We start from the raw sequence: 27641 nt of genomic DNA, 5'->3' as shown, positions 1-27641 counted from the left end.
TCAAGTAGGATACAGCGCTGGCACCATGGCTCATGCTGGCACCATGGCTCATGCCTATATTCCCAGTGTCCTCCCTAGGAAGCTGAGGCAGGAGAGTCACACGTTTGAGGCCAGCCTAGGCAACTCAGCATGACCCTGCCTCAGAATGATAATGATAAAAAGAAAGGCTGGGATGTACTCGACCTCTGAGCTACACCCCTGCCCTATTTTTTATTGTTTTTATTTTATTCTTAGTCTCACTAAGTTGTGGAGGGCTTCACTAAATCGCTGAGGCTGTCTGCGAACTGCGATCCTCCGGTCTCAGCCTCCCGGATACTGGGATTACAAGCGTGCGCCACCACGCCCAGCTATTCTTCTGTAGTTTTTGATGGCTTGTGTCAGGTTATCTTTTCCTGTGATGAGACAAAATTTTATTTTATTTTATTTTATTTATTTGGTGGTACTGGGGTTCCTGGAAGCCCTTCTACCTCCGGGCTACACTCCCATACCTATTTTTTATATTTGGAAACAGGGTCTCCTAAGCCAGCGTGCGCAGCTGGCTTCGAACCTGCGCCATCCTCCCGTCTCCGCCTCCCAAGCGCGGGGATTACAAGCGTGCGCCACCACGCCCAGCGTGAAACAAAATTTTAAATACGAAGACAAGGCATTTCTGTGAATGTCATTCTCCTCAGTATTCAGAGATCACTAATTCCAATTCTGGCTCTACCCTCATCTACCTTGGGTGGTTATATTTTTCCTGGCTTTCTTGTCTAGGTTTCTAATTCACTTGGGATGAATACCCTAGACACCTTAGTGAACGTTCCAGGTTGATGAAACCTACTGGGCCTAGGTGTTCAGTTACTCATGTAGGCAGAGAAGAAATGATAATGCCAATGGTGCCGAGAGGGAGAGAGGCTTTCTCTCCTGACTGCTCTATATCTCACACACTTGGTGCATCTGTGGGCAGATACAGGAGATTATAACATACGCATTTACCTCTTTGGGGCTTTATTTGTACTTATTGAGATGGAAACAAAATGTTATCTTTTTTTCTTTTGCCAATATCATAAGCATTCTCACGACCAGCATAGGTCTTTCTGTTATAGTACAAAGTAGTCAAGTGCCACTGTCCAGCTTCTGATACAGTGATATGGAAGATACTGAATTCTGTTTTTGATTTTAGGTGGATAATCGACTAGATGGTTTCAGAGATTCCCGGGAGAAGACTGTAGCATTTAGCTTTGATTACTGCTACTGGTCTGTCAACCCAGAGGACCCTCAGTATGCATCTCAGGATGTGGTAATGTCATTTTTTCTTTACTCTCTTCAACTTTCTTCTTAATGTTTATTGTAAAGATACTTTAAAGGTTATTATGGCATAATTGCACAGATTGGAAATATTCTGTTACTTTAAACTTTAAGAAAATTTTAATACAAATTGATGGGTTTTCAGAAGGAAAAAACTCCAGTACATCAAAAGACCAGTGACAGCTAGGCGTGGTGGCGCACGCTTGTAATCCCAGCGCTGTGAGGCTGAGACAGGAGGATCGCACAGGTTCAAAGCCAGCCTCAGCTACTCAGTGAGGCTCTCAGCAACTTAGTGAGACCCTGTTTCCAAATAAAATATGAAACAGGTCTGGGAGTATAGCCCGGAAGTAGAAAGCCTAGGGGTTCCACCCCCAGTACCACCAAGAAAAGATAGAAAAAGACCAGTGACAAGATGAATATGGTGGATCACACCTATAATCCTAAAACTTGGGAGGCTGAGACGGGAGGATCACAGGTTGAAGGATAGCCTCAGCAACATAGACCCTATTTCCAAATTAATGTAATCTTATTGCATATTTTCTCAGTTCTTCATCACTCAGTAGGTATTGGTAAATTAGCATGAACTCTGGGCCCTGGCTCTCTAGCTTACTCGTCTCCTCTCTCTCTCTCTCTCTCTCTCTCTCTCTCTCTCTCTCTCTCTCTCTCGTTACTAGGAATTCAACTCAGGGGAATTCTACCTCTGGGCAGCCCTAAGTTTTATTCTTTATTTGGAAACAGGGTCTTAACTAAGTTGTAGATGGCCTCACTATATAGCTGAAGCTGGCTGCAAACTTGGGATTCTCCTAGGAGTCTCAGCCTCCTAAGTACCAGGATTACAAGCGTGTGCCTCATGCCCAGCTGCTATTTCTTATTTATGGCATTTTGGTCAGAAGTTAATGTCGTGGTCTGAGAAACACAAGACAAAAAAGCATGAGCTCCTGAAAGAGCAAAGAAGATCAGAAAAGATTGCTTGCCCCGGGCGTGGATATTGGCATGGATATTGGGCCTCAGCATAATTCAGGCAGGTGTAAGTTAGCTCAGGTAGTGTTCTGATCCTATGAGAGGCGAAGGGGGCTTACCTCAAATATGGCCTTGAGCTGTGTGCTGCAGAAGTGTCCAGTAATCCTGGAGGCCAGTATCTTATTCGAGTGTTGACCTGGGGCTCAGGCTCCGAGGCAGAGTGTGCAAGGGCTGGGCTGCTAGTCTGCCAGCCGACCACGCATGTAGGAGGCAAACAGTCCTATGGAAGAACCAGCCATGTCTTACCAGCTGAGCTGTCGGGTACTTTCCTGTGCCTTAGAGTTCTTCTTAGCTTCCTCTCAGGTTACCACGGCATCTGGAGGTCTGGCCAGCGCATCTACAGGACTTGTCTATTTCTGGGAATCAGCAGTATTATCTTGGTTTGGGCACTACTGAAAGCCATGCTTTTAGTCCCATGATGGCCAGTTAGCCTTGCCTCACTTAATTCTATGAGCCCAGGCAACATTCCTCACCCCAGAATGTCTATCCTTAAAATTAGAAAAATGAAGTGGGGTGTTGTAATACACGCTTGTAATCCCAGTACTTAGGCTGAGAGAGGATGGTCATAGGCTCTATATACTCAGCGAGCCCCTCCACAACTTAGACTCTGTTTCAAAATGAAGAATAAAAAATAGGGCTGGGACCCGGGCTTGGTGGCGCATGCTTGTAATCCCAGCATTCAGGAGGCTGAGACCAGAAAATTGTGGTTCACCGACAACCTCAGCTACTTAGCGAGGCCTTTTGCAACTCAGTGAGACCCTGTTTCAAAAAAAAAAAAAAAAAAAAAAAAAAACACCTAAAAAATAGGGCTGGGGGTGTAGCTCAGAGGTACAATGCTCCTGGGTTCAATCCCTAGTACTGCCAACAAAAAAGGATGCGGGGGGGGGGGGGGCTGGGGAAACCTGGCATGGTGGCACACATAATCCCAGCACTTGGGAAGCTCAGACAGGAGGAACACAGGTTCTCAGCCAGCCTCAGCTACTTAGTGGAGCCCTCCGCAACTTAATGGGACCCTGTTTCAAAATAAAGAATAAAAAATAGGTCTGGGGTGTAGCTTGGAGGTAGAATGCCTCGGGTTCCATCCTCAGTACTGCAAAAAAAGAAGAAAAAAATGGGGTTGGATACAGCTTGGAGGTAGAATGCCCTTGAGTTCAGTCCGCAATACTGCAAATAAACAACTAGAAAAATAAAAAACAATTACTTGGCCTTTCATCTTTTAGTGTCATAATACGTGCATATGAAAGAAAATAACACTATAGGAATATTTCCTTACAAAGTACCTTTAGAAATGAAAATATTTTGGGGGAGACCTGGACAGACATTGCCTATAAGTATACATACCTTTGAATAATGCTAAAGTCTAGCTGGGCATGGTGGCACATGCTTGTAATCCTAGTACTTGGGAGGCTGAGTCAAGAGTACCGCAAGTTCAAAGCCAGCCTTGGCATCTTAGCAAGGATATCAGCAACTTAGACCATGTTTCTAAATAAGAAATAAAAGCTGGGCATGGTGGCACACGCTTGTAATCCTCGTTCTTGGGAGGCAGAGACAGGAGGATCGCGCAGGTTCGAAGCCAGCCATGCTGGCTTAGGAGACCCTGTTTCCAAGTTTTAAAAAGTATAAAAATAGGTCTGGGAGTATAGCCCAGAGGTAGAAGGGTTTCCAGGAACCCCAGTACCACCAAAAATAAAAAGGAAGTAATAATAATAATATCGTGCTGGGAGTGCAGCTTGGAGGTAGAATGCCTCTGGGTTCCATCCCTAGTACAAAAAGAAAAAAGAAACTAAAGTCTGTTTCTGCCAAGTATTTTAGTCTTTTGTGAATTTTTTCTAATTATATCAAAGAAACAATATTAGGTCTGAGTCACTCAGGGGAGACAGCATTGATCTTCAGCTAACATGGACTGCTATAGTGACTGGGTAGTTCTGAACTATGGTTGTATAATTTTCCCATTCATCCCTTCTGTTTGGCAACATGGAAACAAGACCCTAGAAAACTGAGATTTGTTGTCTCCATGGGCTCATTCTGTTAAAATATGAATACCCTATCTTTCTAAAATCAATGTGTTTGCCAAAGAAAACAACAGAAAAGATAAACGTGGACATTACCTGACTTCTACCAAGTCTCCTTGATCCTGTGGAATAGGAGGACACTGCGGGTCCAAGCTTGCTTTGTGGCCCTTGTTTTTTACCCCAGCACTCAATGTGTGTAAGGTATCTGGTTACTGGCATTTGTAATCCTTCCGCTGAAATCTTCCAAGAAGCCGGATGTGGTGGTACGCAATTGTAATCCCAGCACCTGGGAGGCTGAGATAGGAGGATTACAGATTTGCGGTCAGCCTCGGCTACTTAATGAGGCCCTCTGCAACTTAGACCCTGTTTCAAAAAATAAAGAATAAAAGATAGGTCTGGGAGTATAGCTTGGAGGTAGAATGCCGCTGGCTTCAATCCCCAGTTCTGAAAAACCCTTCCAAAAAGCCTGGCAGGGTAGCAAACACCTATAATCCCAGGATGGCCACAGGTTTAAGGCCAGCCTCAACAATTTAGCAAGACCCTGTTTCAAAATAAAAAATAAAATAGGGCTGAGGGTATAGCTAGGATGCCCCAGGGGTTCAACATCCAGTACAAAAACTAAAAACAGTCTTTTAAAAAGAGCAGGGAGACGCCAGTAGTGGTGGCACACACTTGTAATCCCAGTACTTGGGAGGCTGAGACAGGAGGATCGCAGGTTCACAGCCAGGTTCAGCTACTCAGTGAGGCCCTCTGCAATTTAGTAAAACACTGTTTCAAAATAAAGAAAAAAATAGGTCTGGGTGTATAGGGTGGAGGTTATAATCCCCCTGGGTTCCATCCCTAGCACTGAAAAACAAAAACAAAAACAAAAACAAACAAAAACAAAAACAGTGAGGAAGGAAAGGAATTGAATTGAAGGAATATTGACTCTCAATATCTCAATAAGAGGATGGGACTCCTACAGCAGTCCACTACTGTGATCACATTTGTGGTACAGAAGATGGTGGGGTGTGTGTGTGTGTGTGTGTGTGTGTGTGTGTGTGGTGTATTACTGGGGATTGAACCCAGGGGCATTCTACCTCTGAGCCACACTCGCAGTCCTATTTTCTTTTTTAAACAGGGTCTTGCTGAGTTACTGCATGCTGTCCTGAACCTGCAGTCATTGTGTCTCAGCCTCCCAAGGACTGGGATTACAGGCATGTGCCATCACACCCAGCTAATAGTGATCTTCCTATTAGCAGAAAATATGAGCATTGTGATAGCCGCTTCCGACTTTCCTGACCATGGTATACCGACGACTGTAACATGCATGCAGAAGAACTAGCCGTTTTATCTAACGTTCGATAGATAGTATTCTTGGAAGGCGTGTTGTGTTAAAACTTAGATATGTTTATTAGTATCAACAGCTTGGATATAAGTTTTCTGTGGGCTCAGGTTTTGCATCTATGTAGCTTAATTGTCTAAGTAATCCAGTGGAACCCCAAAAGGCTTTGGGGGACTTTCTAAATATGAACCTTCTGCTGCTGATTTGAAAGTTCATGGAAAGATCACATGGGAACCCTACAGGAAGCCTGCGCGGCCAGATAAAACCAGTGTCTCCTGAGGTTCGTTCTGGCCTGTTTATTAATTATCTGAGCTCTCATTGGTCCCAAGAGGAGTCAGGAAGGAGAGAAGGAAGGGACTCTCTGTCACTGGCTGGAGTAGGGCCAGAGCTTCCAGAAGGGGGGCGGGACTCATAGCTGCCTGATTCAGTAGGTGGGGGTGGGAGGAATCATTGCTTTAACACAGAAATCAGAGCCCAGACTTAACCCTAATCACTATGGCTTTGAGGCCACCAGAGGCTGGGAGAGGCAGATTGTCTTAAAATCGCAGGACTTGAGCCGGGTGAGCGTGGTGGCGCACGCTTGTAATCCCAGCATTAGGGAGGCTGAGACAGGAGGATGGTGGTTCACGGACAGCCTCGGCTACTTAGTGAGGCCCTCTGCAACTTAGTAAGACCCTGTTTCAAAATTAAGAATACAAAATAGGGCTTGGGGTGTAGCTTGGAGGTGGAATGCCCGTGGGTTCCATCCCCAGACCCGCACACACACAAATCGCAGGACTTGGGAGGGGAAGAATTTAGGTGTTGTCTAGTTCTTCCTCTCTGCAGCATTCTGCCTTTGAGCTACGACCCTAGCCCTTTTTAATTTTTGTTTGGAAATGATACCACTGGGTTTCTGAGAGTCCTGATATTTGTTGAGGCTCTCCTCAAACCTGTGATCCTCCACGTGTAGGATTGCAGGCACCTGCCACCATGTCTGGCTTCATCAGTCTCCTGGTTTGTTAGAGCTGAGGGGAACTTGGAAGTCATCTAGGCCAGGGTTTCTCGGGCTCAGCACTACTGACAATTTGACCAGACAGTTCTTGGTTGTGGTAGTCTTGTCTTGTACATTAGGGAACGTACAGCCGCACTCCTGGCTTCTGTGGACTAATGCCAGTGGCGTCCCTCAAGAGTGACGGTCAGCAAGACCTCGATACTTCTCTCTAACCTAGGCCAGCTCCCTAGATCCCGATAAAGCTACATATAACTTATACAGGATTGTATAGGCAACTAATGTCCAAACAGGACTAGGCTCATGCTTCCTTAAGGCGGTCTTTTCATTGCTTTATATTATTCTACCTGCCTCTTTGTATATTTATTTTATAGCCTCAAAATATAGGTTAAAGGTTAGGCCAGGCGTGGTGGCGCACACTTGTAATCCCTGCGTTTGGGAGGCACAGACAGAAGGATCGCGCAGGTTTGAAGCCAGCAGTGCTGGTTTAAGAGATCCTGTTTCCAAATAAAGTTTAAAATAGGTCTGGGAATGTAGCCTGGAGGTAGAAGGCCCCTGGGTTCCTCCCCCAGTACCACCAAAAAAAAAAAAAAAAAAAAAAAAAAATAGGTTAAAGGTTAAAATTTGTAGTGCTTTGTCATTTCCAGGCCTTAGTGGTGATAAACCTGAATAAATAGATTAGGCATCAACAGCTCTGGCCTGCTAGAGGACAGGAGAGCTGTGAAAGGCCCCGAGAGGCAGTTTTAATTGTTAACTGCCTGTTGATGACCAAATGCAACTTAAATGTTGATCACTCAATTTGAGTGTGTGTGTGTGTGTGTGTGTGTGTGTGTGTGTGTGTGTGTGTATACACTGGGGATTGAACCCAAGGACATTTTACCTCAGAGCTATACCCCCCCCCCGCTTTATTTATTTATTTATTTTTGAAACAGGGTCTCATAAAGTTGCCAAGGGCCTCACTAGGCAGCTGAGGCAGGCTGCGAACCGCGATCCTCCTGTCTCAGCCTCTCAAGTACTAGGGATTATAAGCATGTGCCACCATGCCCGGCTACTTAATTTGATTTCTATTAAATCTATGTTTATTCTACTAAAGGTAAGGAAACTAAGGTGCAAAAAGATTACAAGACTGGCCAGCAAGTGGCAGAGCAAGATTGTCCAGTGCTGAATTGGGTCATTTGTACTGGGCCTCGCTGATGCTCAAAGCTACCATCCCTGCCAGCCCGGTTAGCTGGCGACCTGGCCGTCTCTTTACACACATCACCTGATTTAATCCTTTCAACTCCCCAAAGGGTAGAGGATGTTAGTTCTTTTTTGAGAGAGTGCTGAGGGTTTAACCCAGGGGCATTCCAATTCTGAATGATACCCTAGCCTTTTTTTAATTTTATTTTTATTTTGAAACAGGGTCTCACTAAGTTGCCCAGGCTGGCCTTGAACCTGCCATCCTTATATCTCAGCCTCCCAAGTATGGGTGTGTACCACTACACCTGTTTTTTTTTTTTTTATAGTTGATGAAATTTAGGCGTAGAGATGTTACATAAACTGCCAAAGTCACACAATAAGAAGTAAGTCCTGGGTCAGGTATGGTGGTGTACACTTGTAATCTCAACAATTTGGGAGACTGAGGCGGGAAGATTACAAATTTGAGGCCAGGATGGGCAACTCCTTGTAGAATATTTTACAAACACACAGTCACCCAAACATAATACACTTGAGCAGGAGTGAGACTCTGTCTCAAAATTAAAATTTTAAAAAGGACTAAGGATATAGCTCAGTGGCAGAGGGCGTGCCTGCCATGTACAAGGCTCTGGGTTCACCCTCCAGCACCATATACATACACAAAAAAAGTCAGTTAAAGCCGGGCGTGGTGGCGCACGCTTGCAATCCCAGCATTCGGGAGGCTGAGACAGGAGGATCACTGTTCGTGGACAGCCTCAGCTACTAAGTGAGGCGCTTTGTAACTCAGTGACTGTGTTTCAAAATAAATAATAAAAAATAGGGCTGGCAGTGTCACTCGGAGGTAGAAGCTTCTAGGTTCCATCCCCAGTACTGGAAAAAAAAAAAGTCAGTCCTGGATTTGAACAGTTTCATCTGAATACAAAGTTCATCTTCACTATGCTACAGCATAAAATGGGAAAAAAAGAAAAGGGGAAGATAGAGAAAATGGGGGAAGAAGAGAGAGAGAGAACAAAAAATATATAGTGAGTGGGAAAGGTAAGCGATCATATACCTGCCTTGCCCCTTAAGACAGATCCTTGTTGGTCCAGAAAGTGTTTCTACTTACTCTTTGTTAATATTTGCACTTGCAGCCAAAGCTTTCCTTCACACTGGGCCTGCATTTTATCTGGCTAGCATCTATATGAAAGTCATCTGCTGACCTTCTGAAGTTAGGCCTGGTTTACTTGGGACAGTTTACCTAACCTCTTTGCATTCTGGTTTTATCAGTGATAGCAATATATGCCTCAAAAAGTTATCAGGAAGAGAGAATGAAATAATTATTAAAGTGCCCAATGCAACGTCCACCCAGTAGTTAGAAATGTGAGTTCCTAGGTGCTGTGGCTTGGCTCCTGTGATAAACATGGTCACAGGAGAGAGAGAAGCAATACCCACACGTTTTTCTAAGAGTTGAACTAAATTTGAAAATCTCTTCTCTAAATCTGGTTACAATTCTTCCTGGGACCAGCATCTCCACTTGGTAAACTAACTTTCCTTCCCCGTGGTGAGAGGAGCGTCTGCTGGAGCAGGAGTTCTCTGTTCATGTGGATTGTGGTCGGGTGCCTGCGTGTTTGTAAAACTTTCCATGAGGTATTAGCTCAGCTCTGCCCACCAAGGGAACTGTAAGTAGCTGTTCAAAACAAATCCAGACTGAGTCACAAGAAGCTGCCCGGCCCTTTGTGGAAAGCAGTTGTTCCTATTCTACTGGGAATCTATTTTAAAATTAAAATGCTCACTGGGCGTGGTGGCGCACGCTTGTAATCCCAGCAGTTGGGAGACTGAGACAGGAGGATCGCACAGGTTGGAAGCCAGCCTCAGCTACTTAGTGAGGCTCTCAGCAACTTAGTGAGACCCTGTTCCCAAATAAATTATAATATAGGTCTGGGAGTATAGCTCAGAGGTAGAAAAGTCCCTGGGTTCTACCCCAAGTACCACAAAGAAAGAAAGGAAGGAAGGAAGGAAGGAAGGAAGGAAGGAAGGAAGGAAAGAAAGAAAGAAAGAAAATTAAAACACTTGCCGGACATGGTGGTGCATGCTTGTAATCCCAGCAGTTGGGAGACTGAGACAGGAGGATCGTGGTTCAAGGCCAGCCTTAGCTACTTAGTGAGGCCCTCTGCAACTCAGTGAAACCCTGCTTCAAAATAAAGAATAAAGCCGGGCGTGGTGGCGCACGCTTGTAATCCCCGCGCTTGGGAGGCAGAGACAGGAGGATCGCGCAGGTTCGAAGCCAGCCACGCGCGCTGGCTTAGGAGACCCTGTTTCCAAATAAAAAAATGTAAAAATAGGTCTGGGAGTGTAGCCCAGAGGTAGAAGGGCTTCCAGGAACTCCAGTACCACCAAAAAAATAAAAAATAAAAATAAAGAATAAAAAATAGGGTTGGGGTGCAGCTTGGAGATAGAATGCCCCTGGGTTCCATCCCCAGTACCACAAAAAAATAAAAAAATAAAAAATAAATTAAAACACTCATAAATTTCCAGATTAAAAAATCTGTGAGCAGGAGCATTTCTCTCTACAACCACTGAATCTAGAACTAATATTACAATATTAAGATTTTTCTTGTTTTTAGTTTTTTTTGGGCTTCACAGTATACTGAACACCAAACAATACAGATGACCTCATTGCCTGTCTTCGAGAGCCTTAAGAGAGTTAGCTGGTTACAGATTCTTTGGTGAATACTTTCGCCAGTTCTGGACATCAGCATGAGAATGTCAGAAACTTGGAGAAGCTTTAGAGGAGGAAACACACACAGCAGAAGGGCCAGACTGCGGGAGCTCAGGCGCAGCTGCCCTTGGTGCAGTCGCCTTGCCGCATTGACTTGTTACTTAAGGAAGGAAAGTTGGTCCAGAGAGAAGACAGAGGTGATAATGCTCCCTCAGTGCAGAACACGATCAGCTTTACAGTTTGTGGAGCATGAGAATTAGGTGGTCTTCATTCTCCTTAGGATAAAATAAAGGGTTTCAATTAAATTGTAGGGAAATGTATGAAATTAGGACATAAAGATAACTTGTACGAAATTTTTGAATCCTGATAGGTAATACCTGAAGAGTTTAAACTAAATAGTGTGTTATTGAAGCAGTGCCTTGGAAGAGAAAGAGGTGATGGAAAGATAAAGAAGACAAGAAGTTGAGGAGGAACTTGAGAACTAAGAGAAGGGCAGATCTTGTTAGGATTATAACACTTTTCACAGTACACGCTGTTATCTTCATTTTAGAAATAAGATCAAGCTGAGACGAATCTTTTCTTTTTTAATTCTACCGGGAATTGAACCCAGAGGCATTCTACCTTTGAGCTACACCCCCAGCCTATTTTATTTTTTATTTTTGAAACAAGGTCTCGTTAAGTTGCTGGGGCTGGCTTCGAATCTGCCTCAATGCTCCTGACTCAGCCTCCCCAGTGCTGGGATTGTAGGTGTGCCTGCCACATCTTTCCTAAGGTCACATGACTGAGTGGTGGAATCAGTACTCAAACCCTGATTGTGCCCAGGGTTTCACACACAGCACCACACACAGCACTGTTCCTGCATTTTCAGGGCTGCACATCTTAAGTGATCAATTAATTGCTGTGGGATTGATTATTCAATTGATGATTTGATTAATGACAGATAAGATAGAAAGAACTCTGTTTCCATGAGTCATTTTTGGTTGTAGTTTGTTTCTGTGGTGCTGGGATCACACCTAAGGCTTTGCACGTGTTGGGCGCAGGCTCTGCCACTGAGCCTCACCTCCAAGTCCCCTGGAACCCTGCTGTCTGTATTGAGAAGCCATCATTTTGCTTGAGTCACAGAACTGCTGATATGGAAAGTTTTTCTGTGCAGCCCCTCTTCCTGATGCATATATGTGCGGGGGAACTGGGGAGTGTGTGGGTGTCAAAGCATTTTCTCATGAATATTTGCAGAGCTGTGTACATTCCATCACTATTGCTGTTTCTTTCCAACCAAGATGGAGACAAGTAGAAGGGAGAAAGTTTATAAGAAAAGGCCTTTTTGTGTAATAATTGGATGGGGCTCTGTGGGCCTGAGTGGGGGAAGGGAGGTTACCATGAGTTTTTATTTTAGTATGTTCCCTCTGCCAGCAGCACAGCTGCTCAGCTCCATAATCATGTCCATGGGCTGGATTTTAAAGGAATAAGGTCATTCTTTTGGCTTCATCTAACTTGATTTTCCCCTCTCTCGAAATTTGACTGTCTTTAAAGAGTAGCTTTCAGACTCAGAGAAACATCTGAAGGCCAGAGATTCTTTACAACGTTTGCTGCTACTGCCAAATGCCTATACAAAAATGAAAAGTAGAATCTAGAGAATTGTTTTAAAATGCAAAAGCTTGTTTTGATCCCCCCCCCCAGCAAACTAAGAATAATAGGAATTCCTGATGGTAGCGGGAGCCCTTGAGATCCAGGCTGTAGAGAGAGGTTATCTGCAGGGAGGATGCTTGAGAGTCGTTTTCAGACTCAGGCTGCCCTAAGCACAAGTAGAGAGCTTTTGAGATGGTTGGCGTTGATGTTACTCAGAAGTTCTCTTGCTTGCATCTGCAGTGCTGAGAAATTGCCTTAGGCTCCCACTCTGCCCCCTATACTTGGTTTTTGTCCTGGGTTTAAAGAGGTTGTCAGTTGCTTGAAGATAATAAGTATGATGATGGGGATAATTACTTTGAGAGTAGGAAAGGCATTTTTCAAGTGTGAGGCAGAGGAGTGTGGGCTATTTATAGACTCACTTCCCCCACAGATTGCACACAAGAGAAGCCTGAAGTCAAAGGGTGGCCAGAATCCCCCAGTCTGAATTTTGAATGGTAGAGGAACAGCCCCTGGGAGCTGGTCTCAGGCAGAAGCGGTGGCTTGCAGCCCTGGTCGCTGGTCCTCGGGATGGAGGAGGCAGGCAGAGCGGCACGCACACTCACTTTCTTGTACCTTTTCCTAGAAGATTCCTTTGTCATTTCTTGCTAAACTCTTGTCTCTAGTGAGGAAATTAGCTGGCATACAGATGCCTTCTAGGGATGCTTACTGAAAGCACTAAGGACGGTTAGTACCTTTTCTGTAAGTTGGTAAAGACAGTGGTTCTGTTGAGATGAAATCTGACAGGGGTGGAAATGTAATTTTCTTTCGTTAATGTCGTTCCCTTCTTTAACCAACCGCACATTGTTCCTGGCAGTGTTGTGGTGATGTGTAAAACACAGACATGTAGTGGTCTCTGGCTAGTGCTGTATTTCCTTTCTTCCCACATCAGAGAATTTAATGGTGGTGCAATGCCTGTAACCCTAGTCTGCAGGGTTGAGGCCAGCCTCAGGAATTTAGTGAGACCTTCTGTAATTTAGGGAGACCTTGTTTAAAAAAAAAAAAGAAGATGCAACTTCCTCCTATGGGCATCAATTTCATGGTTTGGAAAAGTCGTACTTAATTTTGGAAAATGTTTTCATAACCAGCTTTCCTCACTCGGAAGAGAAAAAAGAAAAGAGTACTTTGTGAGAGCCTAATCGCCGGGCTCTGAGCTGGTGTCAGCTTCGCTCCTTCACTCTTCACGGCGACCCTGTAAAGTGGCTTGCTGTCCTCTCTGTTTTGCACTTATGGAAACTAATGTTCAGAGAAGCAAGGTAGCTTGTCTACGGTCACTCCTAAGAGGCCACGCCTAGATGTAGCCCGGCTTGCTGCCTCCGACGCCCTGGCTCTGCCCGCTGCACACCACGACCTACTGCGAGAGCCCGTCCCCCCACTGTGTGCTCGCCTCTAATACTTGAAATACAAAACGAGTTATCTGACCATTAGAAAATATTGGACTGTCAAGTCTTGCATAGGAAAGGATAAAAAACATATGTTTTCAATCCTCCCTCCGACTCTTCTTTCTGAGATGTGAAGACTACCACCTATTTTTAGTTTTTGTCTATGATGCCATCAGGGTGCTTTGTTTGAAACTTCCTGAATAGCCTAAGTGACCCAGCTACTCTCTGACACACACACACACACACACACACACACACACACACACACACACGCTTACACTTACAGCACATGGATGCATCATTCCATCTATTTTGACCCGAGGACCAGGTTTTGAAGTGGCCTTCAGATGTGACCAGAGGTGCCTGTGAAGAATCCCAGATCTGTGCACTAACTCTGTAGCCATTGTGTTCTTTTTTTCTTCCCCAAACAATGCAGCATTTCCTGGCATCTTCCTTTCTTTCTCTTTCTTCCTTTCTTTTAGGGATTGAACCCAGGGGAGTCTACCACTGAGCCCTTGTAATTTTTTTTTTTTTTTTTGTACTGGGGATTGAACCTAGGGGCATTCTACCTCTGAGCTACACCTTCAGCCCTATTTTTTATTTTTTATTTTGAAACGGTCTCGCTAAGTTGCAGAGGGCCTCATTAAGTAGCCAAATTGCCTGCAAACGTGGATCCTCCTGTCTCGGCCTCCCAAGTGCTGGGATTACAAGAGTGAGCCACATGCCCAGCTAGCCATTTTAATTTTAAAACAGGATCTCACTAAGTTGCTGAGGGCCTCACTGAGTTGCTGGCCTTGAATCTGTGGTACTCCTGTCTCAGCCTCCTAAGTATTGGGATAACAGAAGTGGGCATCATGCCTGACATTCTGTTATTTCTTTCTCTGAATAGGTTCTTTCTCATCTGTGAAGCATCCTAGGGAGTCCAGTTTCATAGTAGAGAGGGAAAGAATGAATGCAGGACCTCCAAACTGAGTCCAGAAGACTATGTGTGTATGTGTGTGACTGAGGATTGAACCCAGGGGCATTCTACCTCCAAGCCATATTCAAAGACCTATTTTATTTTTTATTTTGAAACAGGATCTCACTAAGTTACTGAGACTGGCCTTGAACCTGTGATCTTCTATCTTGGACTCCCAAATATTAGGATTACAGGCATGCACCACTACGCTCAGCTTGTTTTTGAATGTAATTAAATCCTGTAGTCTTTTCTAGGTTTATTCTAAACGCTACCTGATTTCTTTATTTCTTTATTTATTTTTAATTGGTGCATTGTAGTAATAATTCAATCACATTGGAGTACAAGACTTGAGAGGATATACACGCACACATCATCCAATTAGCCCTCATCCAGCCCCCATCCCGTTCCCTCCTCCTCCCTCGATCCCATGCTTGTGTGGTGATTAACTTTGATACATTTGTTTATGTACCTCCTGCGTTTTAAAGAGGCTCCGTCCTCCACTATTCCATACCCTCTGATTGGTCACATTAGTTGCTTCACTATAGGGCCCTTTCTATAGCTCAACCTCTTCCTGTTGATTAGGGGAGGCATCTGATTTATATTTTCTGCGATATTTCTCTGTGCATGCCGCCTTGCAAGTACCGATCCCACTCTTGACGGCCCCAGTAGTGGCCTGGCTACCCGGTGGACTGATCCAGACCTCGCTGGCTCAAGCAGCAGCCTTGCCTCATGGGAGGCCCCAATTCTGGTCTCGCTGGCCCCGACACCAGCCTAACCCCTCAGCTGGCTCTGATCCCGGCCTCGGAGGCTGCAGTAGTGGCCTTGCCTCACGGCAGGCTCCGATGCCGGCCGTTGGCCCCAGCATCGGCCTAACCCCTCGGCAAGCTCTGATCCCGGCCTCGGAAGCCCCAGCACCGGCCTTGCCTCATGGTGAGCTCCGATCCTGGCCTTGCTGGCCCCAGCATCGGCCTAACCCCTCGGCAGTCTCCGATCCCGGCCTCGGAGGCCCCAGCACAGGCCTTGCCTCATGGCAGGCTCCGATGACGGCCTCATTGGCCCCAGCCCCGGTCTAACCCCTCGACAGGTTCCCATCCGGCCTCAGAGGCCTCAGTAGCAGCCTTGCCTCACGGAAGGCTCCAATGCTGGCTGTTGGTCCCGGCACCGGCTTAACCCCTCGGCAGGCTCCTGCCCAGCTTTGGAGGCCCCAGCACCGGCCTTGCCTCATGGCAGGCTCCGATGCCGGCCTCGCTGGCCCCAGCCCCGGTCTAACCCCTAGGCAGGCTCCAATCCGGCCTCGGAGACCTCAACACCGGCCTTGCCTCACAGCAGGCTCCGATGCCAGCCTCGCTGGCCCCAGCACCGGCCTAACCCCTCGACAGGCTCCGATCCTGGCCTCGGAGGCCTCCGTAGCAGCCTTGCCTCACAGAAGGCTCCGATGCTGGCCGCTGGCCCCGGCACTGGCATAACCCCTTGGTGGGCTCTTATCCTGGCCTTGGAGGCCCCAGCACCGGCCTGGCCTCACGGCAGGCTCTGATGCTGGCCTCGCTGGCCCCCGCCCCAGTCTAACCCCTAGGCAGGCTCCGATCCGGCCTCGGAGACCTCAACACCGGCCTTGCCTCACGGCAGGCTCCGATGCCGGCCATTGGCTCAAGCACCGGCCTAACCCCTTGGCTGGCTCTTATCCTGGCCTCGGAGGCCCCAGCACTGGCCTTGCCTCACGGCAGGCTCCGATGCTGGCCGCTGGCCCTGGCATCGGCCTAACTCCTCAGCGGGCTCCGATCCCAGCCTCGGAGGCCCCAGTAGCGGCCTTGCCTCACGGCAGGCTCCAATGCCGGCCATTGGCTCTGGCACCGGCCTAACCCCTCAGCAGGCTCCGATCCCGGCCTCGGAGGCCTCAGTAGCAGCCTTGCCTCACAGCAGGCTCCGATGCCAGCCTCGCTGGCCCCAGCACCGGCCTAACCCCTCGGTAGGATCTTATCCCGGCCTCGGAGGCCCCAGCACTGGCCTTGCCTCATGGCAGGCTCCGATGCCGGCCTTGCCGGCCCCAGCACCAGCCTAACCCCTTGGCAGGCTCTGATCCCAGCCTCAGAGGCCTCAGTAGCAGCCTCACCTCATGGAAGGCTCCGATGCCGGCCTCTGGCCCCGGCACCGGCCTTACCCCTTGGCAGGCTCTTATCCTGGCCTCGGAGGCCCTAGTACCAGCCTTGCCTCACAGCAGGCTCCGATGCCGGCCATTGGCTCAAGCACCGGCCTAACCCCTCGGCTGGCTCTTATCCTGGCCTCGGAGGCCCCGGCACCGGCCTTGCCTCATGGCAAACTCCGATGCCAGACTCACTGGCCCCAGCACCGGCCTAACCCCTCGGCAGGCTCCGATCCTGGCCTCGGAGGCCTCAGTAGTGGCCTTGCATCACGGAAGGCTCTGATGCCGGCCGCTGGCCCCGGTAACGATCTAACCCCTCAGCAGGCTCCAATCCAGGCCTCAGAGGCCCCAGCACCGGCCTTTCCTCACGGTGAGCTCCGATCCTGGCCTTGCTGGCCCTGGCACCGGCCTAACCCTTGGCAGGCTCCGATCCCGGCCTTGAAGGCCCCAGCACCGGCCTTGCCTCACGGCAGGCTCCAATCCCGGCCTCACTGGCCCCAGCATTGGCCTAACCCCTTGGCAGGCTCCAATCTTGGCCTCAGAGGCCCCAGTAGTGGCCTTGCCTCACGGCAGGCTCCGATGTCGGCCATTGGCCCGGGCACCGGCCTAACCCCTCAGCAGGCTCCGATCACTGTCTCTGGGGTTATTATTTCAAAGGTTCCAGGTGTAATGTATCAGATCTCTGCCTCCCCTGAGTACTGGCCACTGCCATTGCCACTGCCTCCACCATTTCAAATCCTTCCCAGGCTCTTTTTCCACTCTGAATGTTGTCCAGTGTTCCTAAGCATGCGTGACGGTAGCATTCGACATTTGGTGTAATTTCTCCAAAAAAATAAGGTTGGTAGGATCCGGTTTCTGCTTCTCCTGAATACAAGTCTCCACCACAATCGCGGAGACCACTTTCAACACCGCCTTTCTCCTTGGTCTCTGCTAAACTCTCTCCTTACAGGTGATGTCTGAGATTCTTAACAATATAGAGAAATAGCAGTCCTCTTTCACGGCGAATTTTTCCATAAGTTACATTGCATTTAGATAAGTTTTGTCTGCATCTCCAGTGTCCTGGCATCCGCAATGGCTTTCTTAACTCCTCTCCGATATTTTTCTTTTTCTTTTTCTTTTCCTTTTTTTTTTTTAAAATAAGAGAAGACAGTATATGTGGTTTGAGGAGGTAGGAGGATCAGGCACTCAGTAGCACTGTGACCCGGTCGGTTTCCCCATGGGTCCAGAGTGCTCCGCACTACTCTGCCTGGGGCCCAGGGTCCCGCGACCTGGGCCCCGGCTGGCGTGCCCCGTACGACCCCCACCCGGGATCCAGGGTACTGGGCCTGGTTTCTCCAGGGGTCTGGCGTGCTACATGCGGTTTGGCCTGGGGCCCAGAGTCCCGCGACCCGGGCCCTGGCTTGCATGCCCCGCGCAACCCCCTCCCGGGACCCAGGGTACTGGGCCCGGTTTCTCCAGGGGTCTGGCGTGCTATGCGCATTCCGGCCCGGAGCCTACCTGGTTTAATTTCTAAGCATTTATTTTTCAGTAAGGATGAACCTCCTTTGATCAGCGTCTGCATAAAAGTATTTCTAGAGCAGAGAGGTGATTCTGTTAAAATGAATCCCTAGCTACACTAGGAATTTTAGTAGCTTACTATCAGTGTTTGACTGAAAACCCATCCCCAAATCCCAAGTGATCATCCAGGTTCATGTAAGTACATCTTGTCACCAGCGAGCAGTTGTGAGCTGAGTGCTCTTCCCAGTCCCCGGCTCTCTTGCATCATCTCTCTGTTTTTTGTTTTTGCATTTTTTGCATGCACTGTGCGCTTTGGTGAGTGGCCAAGATGGCTTTGAGAAGCAGTTGTCCCGCTAATATCAGCTAAAGCTGGAGTCAGGCTTTGTTGGCTTGAAGAGACTTGATAAGGGGGCTGAAGTGGGCGAAGTGGCATGAGACCAGTGCGGTTGGAGATCTTGACTCTAACGTGCTGCGATTCCCTTCTGCAAGCAATCTCTAGGCTGCAGAGGCAAGTGTGGCCCCAGGGAGGGAGAGCCCTGCCAGTGGGACCCAAGGCAGGCCTGCATGCAGCTAATCCCTTCAACCAGCCGTGGACTTGCTGCGTATGCTGGGCCTCAGCTGGGCTGGCTGAACCCAACTCTGACACCGGAACTGTGTCAGGGCGCAGCTCGCTCACTACTCCGGCACTGAGATGGGTCTCGAGAGGCCCATTCAGACTAAACAATGGTAAAAACAGGAAATTTGCTCCTAGCAGCACGACTGCCAGGAGACTTTTTACACACAGGCAGGAATGAGTGGCTGTGTGTGTGTGTGTGTGTGTTACTGGAGACTGAATCCAGGGTCCCCAGCCCTATTTTATTTTTTATTTGGAAACAGGGCCTCACTATGTAGCTGAGGCTGGTCAACAACCTGTGATCCTACTGTCTCAGCCTCCCACATCGTGGGATTACAATTATGTGTCACCACACCCAGCTAGGAATGAGTATTAAAAACAAACTCCATCTTCCAGGCTTTTTTCTTTTCTTTTCTTTCCTTTTTTTCTTTCTTTTTTTCTTTCTTTTTTCGGTACTGGGGATGGAACCCAGGGGCATTCTACCTCCAAGCTGTACCCTTAGCCCTATTTTTTATTCTTTTTTTTGTGTGTGTGTGGTACTGGGGGTGGAACCCAGAGGCTTTCTACCTTTGGGCTATACTCCCAGACCTATTTTATATTTTATTTGGAAACAGGGTCTCACTAAGTTGCTGAGAGCCTCACTAAGTAGCTGAGGCTGGCTTCGAACCTGTGCAATCCTCCTGTCTCAACCTCCCAAGCGCGGGGATTATAAGCATGCACCACCATACCCAGCTTCTTTTTTATTTTTTATTTTGGAACAAGGTCTCCCTGAGTTGTAAAGAGCCTCACTAAGTAGCTGAGGATGTCTATGAACCGTGATCCTCCTGTCTCCTCCTGTCTCAGCCTCCCAGATGCTGTGATTTTAAAAGTGTGCCACCACGCTCAGCTTCAGGCTTTTTTCTTATATAAAAGAATTAGCCGGGCGTGGTGGCACACGCTTGTAACCCCCGTGCTTGGGAGGCAGAGACAGGAGGATCATGCAGGTTCGAAGCCAGTCACGCGCGCTGGTTTAGGAGACCCTGTTTCCAAATAAAAATGTAAAAATAGGTCTGGGAGTGTAGCCCAGAGGTAGAAGGGCTTCCAGGAACCCCATACCACCAAAAAAAAAAAAAAAAAAAAAAAAAAAAGAATTAGTCCGCCGGGCGTGCACGCTTGTAATCCCAGCATTTGGGAGGCTGAGACTGGAGGATCGCAGTTCACGGACACTCAGCTACTTAGTGAGGACCGCTGCAACTCAGTGAGACTCGGTTTCAAAATAAAAAATAAAAAATAGAGCAGGGGATGTAGCTCAGAGGTTCAATGTCCCTGGGTTCCATCCCCAGACCTGAAAGAAAAAAAAAAGAATTAGTCCGGGCATGGTGGCGCATGCTTGTAATCCCAGTACTTTGTTCTTTGTCTCTGGAAAAGAAAGAGAGACAGACAGACAGAGAAACAAAGATAGATAGACTGACCTGGTGATGTTCACGTTGGCCCCAAATAAAATACGTGGACATTAATGCAGGCAGAGTTTAGGGGGAACCTAGAGAACAGCCATAATCTTTTTTTTGTGTGTGTGTGTGGTACTGGGGTTCCTGGAAGCCCTTCTACCTCTGGGCTACACTCCCAGACCTATTTTATATTTTTATTTTGAAACGGTCTCTTAAGCCAGCTCGGCTGGCTTCAAACCTGCACGATCTCCTGTCTCTGCCTCCCAAGCGCAGGGATTACAAGTGTGCGCCACCACGCCCGGCTCATAATCTTATTATATTCAACACACATATATTGTGAGTTTTCTGGACTCAGTCTGCTGATTATATATTTATTTTCCAGCTGGTGTTACCTGAACATGCAGTAGGTTGTGTGGAGCCGTGTCCTCAACCTTCTCTTTCTTCTGCAGTACCTCAGGGGCTTGCTAGTGTTTGCTTGTGATGGTCAGCCCAGGACATCCCTCGGTCCGAAACTGCTGCTCTTGCATGATTTGCTGCTGAGGGAGGGAGGGAGGGTGGGGGTGACGTGTAAGGAGGAGGGGGCTAAAGATAGGAGGAAATGCATTTCTTTTCTTCCTTCCCCACTGTGATGTCATGTTGCCCAGAAAAGTCCAGTATGGAAGGATTCAGACCCCTCAGACCCAAGCCCACTCCATAGCTTAGTCTCCTTTAATGTTCATGAACAGACTTCTACAGTAGAAAATGCTGTGATCGAGCAGGGCATGGGGAGCATGCTTGTAATCCCTGCGCTTGGGAGGCTAAGACAGGAGGATCGCGCAGGTTCGAAGCCAGCCTCAGCTACTTAGGGAGGCTCTCAGCAACTTAGTGAGACCCTGTTTCTAAATAAAGTATAAAATAGGTCTGGGAGTATAGCCCGGAGGTAGAAAAGCCCCTGGGTTTCACTCCCAGTACCACAAAAAAAAGAAAAAGAAAAAGAAAACATTGTGATCAAAAGATTGTTTAAAGCTGGGCGTGGTGGTGGTGCATGCTTATAATCCCATGCACCACGCCTGATTTATGAATACTTTTGTTTATTACACTGGCAGAGTTGACAGTTGTGACCGAGACCACATGGACCACAAACCTTAAAGTATTTGCTGTCTGGTCCTTAACAGGAAAAGTTTGCTAACCTCAGTGCTGTACCACTCAGTTATACTTCCAGCCCTGAGATCCTTAAGTATTAAAGAGGGAAAGGAAGCCAGGCATGGTGGTGCACGCTTATCATCCCAGCACTCGGGAGGCTGAGACAGGAGGATCACGGTTCACGGCCAGCCGCAGCTACTTGGTGAGGCCCTCTGCAACTCAGTGAGACCCTGTTTCAAAATAAAGAACAAAAATTAGGGCTGGGGGTGCGGCTCGGAGGTAGCATGCTTTTCATCTTTGTCCAGGTCGGCTGCTAGACACACTGCTACAAGTCCACTTCTTACCCAGTGGTGTGAACAGTGTTTCTGCTTTGTGCTTGTCGCCACTGGCTGCTAAGATCGCTATTGTGATGGGGCTTTTTCTGGATGTAAGGAAGATGATTGGTTACTTTATCTCGTGTGGTAGGTCATGGATGCAGGGATGTGTGGGGAGGGAAGGAAACTGTAGCCTGTCAGCCATCGAGCCAGTCCACAGGATGGAGGAGCATTTTGACAGCCGAGGCTCCTGCGTACTGGGATGACAGGCGCGTACCAGCCCGGCTCTTTGTTAGCGTTCTTATTTAGGTCACCAATGGTTGACGGTCTCTCCTAGCCCATGGTAACTATGTTTGCTTTTGCTTGGGGTTCAGGCGTTGAGAGCCTAGAAAGAAGGGTCAGATGACGTGGCATATGCAAACTATGACCCCGGGTGGGGAGAGAGGGGGAGGGGGAGAGTGAGAGGGGCAAGAGTTTAGTCTTCTGCACTCCGTTACAGTCCATGCGTAGTTCATTTCTCACTAAATTCTGCCTAATGAGTCCATCTTTCTATAGGGAGGAGAACATTAAAGCTAGATTTTTATTTGTCTTATCTTTGCATTTCTTGCATATGTCCAAAGTGTAACATAGCCGCACGTGGGGCTCACCAGATCTCACTTGCCACTTAGGCAGTTGTCCATGGGGACATTCTTTAGCAAAAGGGAAATAAAAAGAAGAAGAAGAAAAAGCAGAAATAGCAAATCCCATATAAACAAAAAAATATTTCTTTGGTGATCTCAGAGGTCAGCTATCCCTCCCTCTGTCCCTCCCTCCCTTTTTCTCTCTCCCTCTCCCTCTCCCTCTCCCTCTCCCTCTCCCTCTCCCTCTCCCTCTCTGTTACTGGAGTTTGAAACCAGGACATTCTAACTCTGAGCTACACCCAGCCCTTTTTATTTTTTGTTCTGAATAGGGTCTCACCAAGTTGCTGAAGCTGGTTTTGAACCTGTGCTCCTTCTGTCTCAGCCTCCCAAGTACTTTTATGCACCACCATGCCCAGCTTTGAAACCTCCTTTTCTGTACCATCACAAGAAGTTTAGAGAGGGGCGAGGTCAACAGGTATACAGATGGTATCAACTTTACCTCTTCGTCTCTGTGTAACGGGAAGTGTAGGTATATACAACTCTAGGTTCCTTATTATTTTTTTCTTTTCTTTCTGTGTGTTTTTGCTGGGCATTGAACTCCCTAGGGGCACTCTACTGCTGAACTCTATCCCAGCCCTTCTCACTTTTTACTTTGAGACAAGTGTCTCTAAGTTGCCAGGCTGGCCGCGCACCTCAGCCTTTTAGTAGCTGGATGAGAGGTGAGCTCCCGCTTCACCTGGGTCCTCAAGGTCGGCTGCGTGACTCGCCGTGGTAATGAAGCCGTGTGCTGGAAGGTTGCCAGCGGCCCTCTGCACTAACTTTCCAGTTTAAAGGGTCCCACTTCCAGACAGATAGTTTTTAGTTGTTTGTTTTTGGTGCCAGGGATTGAGCAGAGGGACTAGCACATGCTAAGCAAGCACTCTACCTCTGCGCTCTACCCTCAGGTCCCCTTTGCTGCTGTTGTTTTGACTAAATTTTTTGGCCATAAAATATCTCTCATCAGCCGGGCGTGGTGCACGCTTGTAATCCCCGCACTTGGGAGGCGGAGACAGGAGGATCGTGTAGGTTTGAGGCCAGCCGCACTGGCGTAAGAGACCCTGTTTCCAAATTTAAAAAAAAGTATAAAAATAGGTCTGGGAGTGTAGCCCGGAGGTAGAAAGGTTTCTAGGAAACCCAGTACCACCAAAAAAAAAAAAAAAAAATCTCTTGTTCTTGTTAATTTTAGTTTCTGATAGCTGCAACTGAGATTTAATATTTAATTATTTTGAACATTCTCATTCTAAATCGGAATCATGTGGTTTTTAGTTTTTTTTTTATTACTCTACATGCAATAGCGAACATAATATATAATGGGAAAAACATAATATATAATGGAAAAAAACTACAAATCTACCAACAAAACAAAATTCATCAGTGTCCAGGTGTGGTGGTGACGCCTCTAATCCCAGGACTTGAGAGGCTGAGACAGAAGGAGCACAGGTTTGAGGACAGCCTCAGCAAGCAGTGAGACTCTTATCAACCTAGCAAGACCCTTTTTCAGAATAAAAATAAATTAAGTCGCCGGGCGTGGTGGCGCATGCTTGTAATCCCCGCGCTTGGGAGGCTGAGACAGGAGGATCGCGCAGGTTCGAAGCCAGCCGCGCGCGCTGGCTTAGGAGACCCTGTTTCCAAATAAAAATGTAAAAATAGGTCTGGGAGTGTAGCCCAGAAGTAGAAGGGCTTCCAGGAACCCCAGTACCACCAAAAAACAAAACAAAACAAAAAAATAAATAAATTAATTAAGTCTGGGGGCGCAGTTTGGAGACAGAATGCCCCTTGAGTTCAATACCCAGTACCAAAACCGAAGCAAAACAAAAAGATACCCGTGAAAAATTCTTTTAGAGCCGGGCACACACTTGTAATTCCAGCATTTGGGAGGCTGAGACAGGAGGATCTTGGTTTAGGGATAGCCTCAGCTACTTAGTGAGGCCCTTTACAACTTAGTAAGATCCTGTTTCAAAATAAAGAATAAAAAATAGGGTTGGAGGTATAGCTCTGCAGTAGAATTTAGAGAGACCCTGTTTCAAAATAAGGAATAAAAAAAAAAAAATAGGGCTGGAGTATAGCTCGGAGGTAGAATGTCCCTGGGTTGAATCCCTGGTTCTGGAAAAAAAAAATTCTCTATCTGCTGTGGGAAGATGGAGCAGTGACATGCTCTCTGGTTTTGTTGTCACAGATATTCCAGGACCTGGGGACTGAAGTTCTCTCTGGAGCTGCCCAAGGCTACAACATATGCCTTTTTGCCTATGGTCAGACAGGCTCTGGGAAGACATATACCATGCTTGGAACACCAGTGAGTAGTAATACTGTAATGCGGTATCCTCAGCCTTTTTATATTTTACCTTGAAACAGGGTCTTACTGACTTACTGGGTGCTGGCCTAGAACCTCAGATCCTCCTGTCTCAGCCTCCCAAGCATTGGGGTGATAGGTGCGTGTCACCACGCCTTGACCAGCACAGGACCACTCTCTAATGCCACAGCAAGGCTGACGCTTGCGTTGTCCTTGCCACCGTGAAATGCAGTGTTATGTCGGTAGTCAGTCCACTCCATCGAGACGTAACGAAGCCGGCGCGGTGGTGTTGGAGGGAGAGCATCACCAGCTTAGACACTAATGCCTCTCTCCCCTGTGTTCACCAGGCCTCTGTTGGGCTGACGCCACGGATATGTGAGGTACAGACCCCCTTGGACTGGATCCTCTCACAGTAGGTCTCCTCTGGGTGTTCCCTGTGGTGAGCTCCTGCCCTCTGGTTTGTGCAGGGCCTCTTCATCAGGGAGGGAGACCGAGCCTCACTGCCTTCCTCCTGTAGGATAACAGTAAGGTAAGCGCGCCAAGCTTCAGGACACGGCTGTTTTGATTTCCACCCTGAATTTTATCATGCTTACCAGCCCTTTCTTTGCTTCCACAGTCACCAGAGGGATGGAGAAAGCCCCAGATGACGTCCTGTAGTAGAGGGAGATGGGAAATATACTTAGGTCCTTGGCTTACAGAAAACTTAATCCCTACCCTTGGACTTAACCGTCTGTCCTGTGGCCTAGTGCACCCTGGCCAGCACATTCCCTGTTCCTTCACTTTCTGTAGATTCATATTAGCTACAAGGTTGTTATGTAGGGAAGTAATTTTCAAACTAGTTCCTCGACTAGTGCTGGATTTTCCAAGGTAAAATTTTAATTAATCTGTAGTAAAAATGTTGGTCTCAAGCTGGGTGTGGTGGCTCACGCTTGTAATCCCAACGCTTGGGAGGCTGAGACAGGAGGATCACACAGGTTCAAAGCCAGCCCCAACTAAGTGAGGCTCTTGGCAACTTAGTGAGACCTTGTTTCCAAACAAAATATAAAATGGGTCTGAGAGTGTAGCCCAGAAGTAGAAAGCCTCTGGGTTCCACCCCAGTACCACACACACAAAAAATTGGTATACGGTTATTAACTTCCTTTTTTTTATTTTTATTTTTTGCAATACTGGCGATGGAACCCAGAGGCATTCTACCTCCAAGCTATATGCCCATCCATATTTTTTATTCTTTATTTTGAAATAGTGTATCACTAAGTTGTAGAGGGCCTCACTAAGTAGTGGAAGCTGTCCTTGAATCCATGATCCTCCTGTCTCAGCCTCCCAAGTACTGGGATTACAAGTGTGCACCATCATGTCTGGTTTCAATTTCCTTTTAAATTCTGTATTATTTACTTTTTTTTAGTGTTTAATGTCCTTTTAAAAAAAGATAGCCAGCCAGGCATGGTGGCACACGCTTGTAATCCTAGCATTCGGGAGACTGAGACAGGAGGATCACGATTCGTGGACAACCTCAGCTACTACTTAGGCCCTTTGCAACTCAGTGAGACTTTTTTTTTTTTACTTCTGGGCTATACTCCCAGACTTATTTTATACTTTATTTGGAAATAGGGTCTCATTAAATTGCTGAGAGCCTCACAAAGTAGCTAAGACTGGTTTTGAACCTATGCGATCCTCCTGTCTCAGCCTACAAGCGCTGGGATTATAAACATGCGCCACCATGCCCGGCTGGAGCTGTTTATTTTATTTATTTATTTATTTTTGTGGTACTGGGGTTCCTGGAAACCCTTCTACCTTCGGGCTAAACTCCCAGACCTTTTTATATATTTTTTTATTTGGAAACTGGGTCTCTTAAGCCAGTGCGGCTGGCTTTGAACCTGCGCGATCCTCCTGTCTCTCCCTCCCAAGGGCAGGGATTACAAGCGTGTGCCACCATGCCCCGGCTGGAGCTGCTTTTAAAAGAATAAAGACCAGCATATAAACCGAGCGTGGTGGTGCATGCTTGTAATCCCAGCATTTAGGAGGCTGAGATGGGAGGATTGCGGTTCAAAGCCAGCTTCAGCCACTTAGTGAGGCCTTTTGCAACTCAGTAAGACCCTGTTTCAAAATAAAAAGAATAAAAAATAAGTTTGGGGGTGTAGCTCAGAGGTAGAATGCCCCTGAGTTCCATTCCCAGTACCAAAAAAAAAAAAAAAAAAAACCAAAAACCAAAACAACAACCAGCATGTATCTATGAGACAGAGTAGGTGTTACATACAGTCCAGGTGAGAGTTGTCTACTTAGAGCAGGGGCAAGGACTAGAACTCTTCTTGCTCAATTTCCTTCCTTTCTTACAGTGGCCCTTGACATGTCTTCACAGAACAACATAAGGATCACATTTGAAAATCACTTAAGCCAAGCGTGGTGGCCTGCACTTATATTCCCAGTACATGGGAGGCTGAGACAGGAGGATCATAGGTTCACGGCCAGCCTCAGCTACTTATTAATGAGGCCCTTGGCAACGTACCCTGTTTCAAAAATAAAGAATAGCTGGGAGTGGTGGTGCATGCTTGTAATCCCAGCATTTGGGAGGTAGAGCTTGAACAGGAACCTTGAACCTTGTGATTCTCGGCTTAGTTTTCTCCCTTTTTTCAAAATCTAATTGTGTTGCTTGTTTCTCCTTTTCTCTAGTTTCCTGGAAATCTATAATGAACGGGTGCGGGATCTGTTGAAGCAGTCTGATCAGAAAAAGCCCTACAACCTGCGGGTCAGGGAGCACCCCGAGATGGGGCCCTATGTACAAGGTGAGGTACTGTGATCCTGTAAATATGAGACCAGACTGAGGCCTGGAAAACTCTCCACGTGTTAATGAATTCACTCAGCATATGTATAATACATGCTTACTGTGTTCAGTTACTGGTCTGGGCACCGGATACATACTGACACATGGGAACATGGTCCTGTCCTCACAGGCAAGCTTAAAATCCAGTGCAGGTGATATATTTATTTTTATAGTATTAGGAGTTGAACTCAGGGATATTCTACCTCTGAGCTACACCCCCAGCTCTATTTTTATTTTTTAATTTTGAATCGGGG

General features: G+C 47.2%; 1 protein-coding gene across 1 annotated transcript in view; it reads left to right on the top strand.

Annotated features, from left to right (window-relative positions):
• The window catches only part of STARD9 (StAR related lipid transfer domain containing 9), a gene marked incomplete at both ends in the record, with an annotated part of 84521 nt that overhangs the window by 8804 nt on the left and 48076 nt on the right, over positions 1 to 27641 (top strand). The window contains 5 exons of the mRNA XM_080707039.1: positions 1163 to 1279; positions 24456 to 24572; positions 24917 to 24949; positions 25037 to 25098; positions 27237 to 27349. Of these exons, the coding sequence (XP_080563165.1) occupies positions 1163 to 1279; positions 24456 to 24572; positions 24917 to 24949; positions 25037 to 25098; positions 27237 to 27349 (442 nt within the window). The remainder of the gene's footprint in view (positions 1 to 1162; positions 1280 to 24455; positions 24573 to 24916; positions 24950 to 25036; positions 25099 to 27236; positions 27350 to 27641) is intronic.

The sequence above is a fragment of the Muscardinus avellanarius genome (genome assembly GCF_963383645.1).
Source record: "Muscardinus avellanarius genome assembly, chromosome: 12".
In the NCBI taxonomy this organism is placed as follows: Eukaryota; Metazoa; Chordata; class Mammalia; order Rodentia; family Gliridae; genus Muscardinus; species Muscardinus avellanarius.
This window is presented reverse-complemented; position numbering and strand designations above follow the sequence as displayed.